This window comes from Nothoprocta perdicaria, unplaced genomic scaffold, assembly GCF_003342845.1.
Source record: "Nothoprocta perdicaria isolate Ctin4 unplaced genomic scaffold, notPer1 scaffold_541, whole genome shotgun sequence".
NCBI lineage: Eukaryota > Metazoa > Chordata > Aves > Tinamiformes > Tinamidae > Nothoprocta > Nothoprocta perdicaria.
In genome coordinates this window covers 1-7382 of record NW_020455801.1, presented here as the reverse complement: position 1 = coordinate 7382, position 7382 = coordinate 1, and the positions used below count along the sequence as shown (strand labels likewise).

Genomic DNA, 7382 nt, shown 5'->3' with positions numbered 1-7382 from the left:
CAAACTGTACTTAATGGATGCATCTCCTGGATGGCTCAAACTCCATTTTTATAAGGCATGCTTGACCACAAAAGTGCCCCTTGAAACTGGGAAAGAAATAGGAGAGATGCAACAGAAAAGGACTGGGCAGGGAAAGCGTGTGCAGGAGTCTCTTTGCATTGCTCCCACTGAACCTTTTACATTCCCACCAGCACCTCAGAAGTTAGTGCTGAAGATAGGATGGCTTGGTAGCTTTGCAGGGCTGGTATGAGATGTGTAGATCTGCACAAGGCAGGATGCTCCTCTGGCCAAGCAGGAGTGATGCACTGTTGGAGAAGCTGCTTTGCAGCAGCAGATCTTTGCAGATGAACTGCCTAGGGAGATCCCTCTTGTGTCTACCCCGTGACTGGAGGGAAAGGACTGCACACACATACACAAACATGAGTGCACTTCACTAGCTCTTTAACTGACCAGCCTTCTAATTGTTTAACTAGAAAAATAATGCTACCAAGACCCTGCAGTGCTCATACCCTCTGCAGCCGCCCGAGCTCTTCCTCACCCTTTGGTGACACCAGTTCCCAAATGCAGTTCCTTGAGCCTGGCACAGACACCAGCTGAGATCCGAGTCTTCTTCCATGGTCTGCATGACTGGACAATGGGGTCCTAGCTGCCCTCATCCCATTAGGGACCATGAGACAAGGGACACGTCCTGTCCCAATGTGGCACTTGGCATTCTGTTGTCTTCTGGCAACAGCAGAAAGAGTGCAACTCAGCTGAAATCACATGGTAGTTTCCTTCTGATCTTCAGCCTGATGATAGGCCACTTGGTCCTATTTTAAATTTATTTTACCTATGTATACTTCTGCTGCAAAGCCAGGCTTTGCCATTGAAACCTTCTGAGCAAAGAGAACTGGCCTTGCGTACTGAACGGCCCGCATGTATACTCATTGTCATATGTTCTTTTTTTTTAAGTAAATTAGTACTGAGGAATTTCACGTATCAACAATGGTGCTCATACTTTGTATTTTGTTTCACTTCACTTTGGTTTTGATAAACTCCACACATGGACCTTATCATGATTTATTTACAGGCAACACATCAAACAGGCACACATTAAAAGGGATTCATGGTGAAAGTGTCACAAATAAGTATATTTTGCAAAGTCTAATGGCTCTTTCTATTATATTTTATTGAAAAGAAACACCTCAAGGTGAAGCTTACCCAGGATGGCTCTCCATGACAACTTCTCTGCTTCCAGCAACACCACCCCAGAGATGTTTTTCCTGACGGGCATCCCTGGCCTGGAAGAGATGCACYGCTGGATTTCCATCCCCTTCAGCACGGCGTTTGCCATCGCTCTGCTRGGGAACAGCACCCTCTTGTATGTGATCAAGACGGAGCCCTCTCTCCACAAGCCCATGTTCTATTTCCTTTCCATGCTGGCCGTCACTGACTTGGTGCTGTCGCTCACCACCATGCCCAAGATGCTGGGCGTCTTCTGGTTCAAGGCGCAGGCCATCTCCTTCAAAGCCTGCCTCGTGCAGATGTTCTTCCTTCACTCCTTCTCCATCGTGGAGTCCACGGTGCTGCTGGCCATGGCTTTTGACAGGTACGTYGCCGTGTGCAACCCGCTGCGCTACGGCTCCATCCTGACCGGCTCCCTCGTCGTGACCATTGGGCTCTTGGCTCTCCTCAGGGCATCGGTGCTCATGCTGCCCCTGCCCTTCCTGCTCCGCCACCTGCCCTATTGCCGCTCTCGTGTCATCTCCCACTGCTACTGCGAGCACATGGCCGTGGTGAAGCTGGCCTGTGCTGACACCAGGGTCAATAACATCTACGGCATCTTAGTGACTTTCTTAATTGCAGGGTTGGATCTGTTGTCCATTGGACATTCCTACTGGAGGATCCTGAGGACAGTGTTTAGCCTGGCATCCAGAGAAGAGAAACTGAAGGCATTTGGCACCTGCCTTGACCACATCTGTGCTATCCTGGTCTTCTACATCCCTGCTATTCTCTCCTCATTAATCCACAGGTTCGGTCACCGCATTGCCCCTCATGTGCACATCCTGATGGCCAATCTGTACCTCCTCCTCCCTCCTGTGATGAATCCTATAGTGTATGGCGTCAAAACCAAACAGATCCGTGAGCGGGTGCGTGTTGCCTTTTCTCGCAAGAAGCTCTAAGTGTTGGATGTCATCTGCTGCTGCTCCAAGTTCATCTGTGGTTTCCTATCAGGTAGAACCCAGACTGATGTAAGGCTTTCGTGAATCTTCTCCAGATGCTTTGCTCCTGAACAGGCTGCACTATTCCTGCTACACTATGGGCATCCTCTCTATCTTTGCAAGGGCAAGGCAAGAGCAAGATCCTGGAGTAGAAATAAGGTGAATAGCCTTGTGCTGCCCCACCTGCATGGGCACACACAGACCTTTATCTAGTGCCATGTGCAGTCCCCAAGGGCCACCAATGTCAGGCTGGGACGCAGAATCATGCAGCAAGCACACATTCCACTTGAAATACCTCCAGTCTCTTCTTCTGAAGCTTTTGAAGTTAATGACCCCATAATGGTGAGATAATTGTATGTATGTGCTAAAAATGATCCTATTTCCCCCGATGTATTCCCACTATGTATACACAGGAATGAAACTCGCCTGGCAAACTGACAAGGATGCTAAATCTGGAGGTGAGCCAAAGCAGAGCTGGAAAAAAAAGCAGATATTCAGCCTTGACATCCTTGTGCTAATGATGAACCAAACATAAGCAACATCCTTGTCTGAGCTCTGATGTCCGTGTTTCTTCTCCTTTTTTGCATGTAGAGGAAATGAACTGTAAGAGGCTGTGCTGTCTCTAGACCTGCAGGTCCTCCTCAGAGAGCCCTTGGCCCTTCCGGGCAGTTTAAGCAGGTGGAGGGAAGAGGGGCCAAAGAAGTGACAATCTTGCATCTTTGTGGTGGCTTCTGACCATAAAGAGCAGAGAAATCCAATGCACTGATGGTGGGAGAGATGGTGGAACTTATTCTGAGCTCTCTTGTGCCAGCAACTTTCAGTCTCTGGCTACAGGATCTCTGCAGAGATCACCTCCTTCCCACAGAACTGAAACGGCTTTCTTCATGCAGGGCTTGAGGCTGAAGGAGTCTCATGTGTGGACGCATCTCATGTTCAGCTCCATGGACCCCACTGCCATGGTGGGCAACCATGGCCTGCTGCATCTCAATCCAGATGAGGAGACCATCATGAGAAGACACATGAGGTTCATGTGTCAGATCCCCCACATGCTTCACACAGAGCAATGAGCACCTTGGCTCACCCAAAGCCTCGTGCACCTTCTGGCTGAACTTGAAGGAGATTGACTTTGATGCCCACCTGGCCTAGGTGCTCTTTGGATATTCAGTCCCTAGGACTGCATATATATGGGAAACACAGTTGCTGAGCACATTGTCACCTTCCACAGTGACAGCTGCAAGATGACCCTGAGGACAAGGACACTGGAGGCACAGCTGAGAAGGGTCTTCAGTCTCATGACCAGCAGGACGGCGGTGAGACATTAACAGGAGTGATGGAAGGAGTCCTGCAATGATAAATTCCCTACCTGCAATGATAAATTCCCAAAGGGAGACACAATCATCACATTTGAGTATCTCTCTGTTTCTGAATAAAATTTCATTGAGATTTCTGGTTTGTTTTTATTGAAACATTTCATGTCCATCCCTTTTCATCAATCAACCATTAACCTGGGCTGTAGAGCCGTATGGTCTGAGCAGGATCATAGGTGAGGGACCACAGTGTTCTAAAGGCTGTTTTTTAGCAGTGGCATGGTGTACATTTTCAAGAGAATCCAGGAAATTGAACTAACCTGCATCTCTTCTAGGAATCCCATGACACCAAGGCTAGCTGACATCCAACTCATGCCAATCTGCCGCTGCAGTGCTGCTGGTTTTAGCTCCGCTGTCCTGCCTACAGAAATCCACTTTTTAAAGGCACATGAAGCCTGGAAACAGACTCTATAATGTTTATACAAAGCCCCTTACAACCAGTTTCATTTTCCTGATTTTTCTTTTATTTGGCTGTGTCAGGATCATTTCAGCTTCAGAGAGACTGAAGTGCTTGCTAAGTGCTGCATCTGACATACATGAACCACACTTGATCACACTCAAAAGAAATCTCATTCAAATAATCTCAGGATGGTTGAGGCTGGAAAAGACCTCTAGGGAACATCTAGTCCAACCTTCCTACTCAAGCAGGCACACCTAGAGCATGTGGCACAGGGTGGCATCCAGGCGGGTTTTGAAGACCTCCAGAAAAGGAGATTCCACAGCCTCCCAGGGCAGCCTGTTCCAGGGCTCTGGCACCCTCACAGTGAGGAAGTTCCTCCTCACATGGAGATGGATCTTCCTGTATTGCAGCTTGCACCTGTTACCCCTTGTCCTGTCACTGGCCACCACTGAGAAGAGCATGGCCCCTTCCTCCCTACATTCCCTCTTCAGGTACTTGTTAATATTGATCAGATCCCCTCTCAATCTTCTCTTCTCCAAGCTTAACAGGCCCAACTCACTCAGTCTCTCCTCATAAAAGAGATGTTCCAGTCCCTTAATAATCTTGGTTGCCCTCTACTGGACCCGCTCTAGCAGCTCCACATCTCTCTCATACTGGGGAGCCCAGAGGTACCCCCAAGGCTCCAGCTTTGGCCTCCCCAGAACTGAACAGAGGGGCAGGATCCCCTCCCTGCCCTGCTGCCAACGGCCTCCCGATGCAGCCAGGAGCCCATTGGCCTCCTTGGCCACCAGGGCCCTGCTGCCTCATGGTCACCTTGGTGTCCCCAGGACCTCCGGGTCCCTCTCTGTGGAGCTGCTCTCCAGCAGGTCAACCTCTAATCTGTACTGGTACCTGGGGTTATTCCTGCCCTGGGGCAGGACCCTGCCCTTGTCCTTGTTGAACCTCATGATGTTCCTCTCTGACCAACTCTCCAGCCTGTCCTCAACCAAGTCATTGATGGACAAATTGAATATCATCGGGCCCAGTACAGACCCCTGGGGGACACCACTGGCCACAGGCCTCCAACTGAACTTGGACCCATTTATCACCACCCTCTGAGCTCTGCCACCCAGCCAGTTATCAATCCACCTCACTGTGCACTCATTGAGAACACACCTCAAGATCTTTCCTATGAAGATATTATGGGAGACAGTGTCAAAAGCCTTGTTGGAAAATTTGGAAAATGGGAGAGACTGCTGTCTGAGCTGCAGTATGAGACACCACAACTCAATGCGAGGGAGTTGAAGCTCTCCAGAAAATGAGTCTGAATAGCATACCATAGTGTGCTAGTTCTCCATACTGGCATAATAGTTCTCCATACTGGCAATGGATGCCCATATGCCCAGTTCTTTGTCATATTAGCAAAGTTTTTGGCTTGTGCACAGACAGGATCTTTGATATCCATGCTGCTTTCCAATAACTCCACTGCTTTTAGCTTCAGGGCACAGAGGTGACAGCATTACCATTGTATAATGATGCTTCCCAACCTGACCGTGGAAAGCTCAGATGTGTTCCCCCTGACAGGCATCCCTGGGGTAGGAAATGTCCAGTCCTGGTTCACCTTTTCACTGAGCATATCCACTCATCCACAGCTGCCTTCATCAGCACCGTGGGTGGCTCATCCATGAAGGATCCCCAGGCCACATCAGATGACATTTGCACAGATTAAGCTTGAAGTGTGTGAGAAGATCAAGGTGTGTTCAACTGCAGCTGGTGCAGATCCTTCTCCAGCTCACAACCTGCTCCTGCAAACAAACAGCAGCAAACATTCAGGGGTGTCCCCTATCTCCAGCATGTCTCCTCCACCACAGTTGGTGGTTGGTGGTCTCCTCCACCACAGTTCCCTCAGTAAAGAAGAGCAACTAGGATGTTCCACTTTCCCTTGCTGCTGGTTCTTATGGAGCTTGAGGGAATGTCCCAAAAGGTCCGTGCTCCAGCCCAACTCAACTGCGTTTGGCAAACCATCCACAAGCACCAGGAAGCGAGGAAGGACGAGCAGGTAGACACATCCCCAGCCACACGAGTGGTTCTCAATGGTGTGGCCAGATGCACATTCCCTATAGCCAGGTCATGACTTCATCAATTAATTGTGCTATTTGATACCTCCCTTCAGTCACCTTCCCTCTCTGTGCTGACAATTAGACACACTCAGGTTATTCTCGCAGTCACCTTATTTATCTTATCCCAAACTTCATAATTTCTTCTGGCCCTCTCTGCTGTGTGATGGATATACAGACACGCTACTGCACTACCGAGGCGACTATTTATGGTCTCACAGAAAACAAGGCTATGAGACACTTTGAGGGATCACATAATCCTGGCTTTTACAATATTGTGACTGCTAGCGTTGCAATAACCCATTAAAACACCAGGGACAGGCGGAGACGTGTGCTTCGTAGCAGTAAAATACTTTTACATCTTTTTTATCGCTGTCTGATGGCTAATTTATAGCAGGGAGAGCTAGACTGGAGCTCTGGACGGCATCCAAGGTAGATAAAATTGTGCTCATATTTCATCCCCGACTCCACCGCTCCGAACCAATTTCACTGACATTCACAAAGTGGACACAAAGCAGAAGGGTCTAACACAGTACCCTGAGACCAAATCTTCTTTAAATCAAATAATCCTGCTCATTCCTTCCCGTCTATAAAGCTTTCAATCAAGAAGAGCCCAGACATAGCCAAGGATTGTGTGCCAGACAGGAGGAGGCTAGATGGGAGAATAAATGTGCTTTCTCTTCTCCACAGCACCTTCTTGCAGGACTATCTGCTGAAGCATGAGCGCAGATCTGGCCCTTGATGAAGCACTTAAACGAGGATGATAAAGGCTTTCTTGATGAAATATTTGAACAAGGATGATAAGTGCTTTCTTGGACATACAGAGGGACCAGCACATCGCTTGGAGACCACAGCACAACCTAAAATGGGCCAAACACCCTGAAGATCTCCATTTTACAGGTCTGCACACTGCGGGGAAACACACATATGGATCTCCACAGCAGATGCACCAGCTCTCGTGGTGTCACCAGCACAGCGAAGTTGGGATGAGCTTCCTCTGACAGTGCTTGTTGCATTGAAAGATATGACTCATGGAAACTTCAGGATGCCATTGGACCATGAAAGGGGCTGCATGGGTAAGACTGTGTGACGGCCTACATGGTGTCACTGACTGGACCTGACTTTGCAAAAGCATCCAGGCTGCTTGAGATCATCCCAACTTTCTCAAAACAGGGAGAAAATATTTTGTGGGCTCCCCATGGGAACTGAATTTACAGCACCCAAATCCTGATATTCCTGTGGCTGCTGCAACCTCTCCCCTGCCCCTGGGATGCGACTCAGCAGGGGGTCTCCAGCTCCTGCTTCCCAAAGGGGTCTC

General features: G+C 48.9%; 1 protein-coding gene across 1 annotated transcript; it reads left to right on the top strand.

Annotated features, from left to right (window-relative positions):
• Nucleotides 1–1205: 1205 nt before the first annotated feature.
• Nucleotides 1206–2162, top strand: LOC112955201 (olfactory receptor 52K1-like). The gene has a single exon (XM_026048479.1). It carries the CDS (start codon nucleotides 1206–1208, stop codon nucleotides 2160–2162), a length of 957 nt encoding a protein of 318 aa, XP_025904264.1.
• The last annotated feature ends 5220 nt before the right edge of the window (nucleotides 2163–7382 follow it).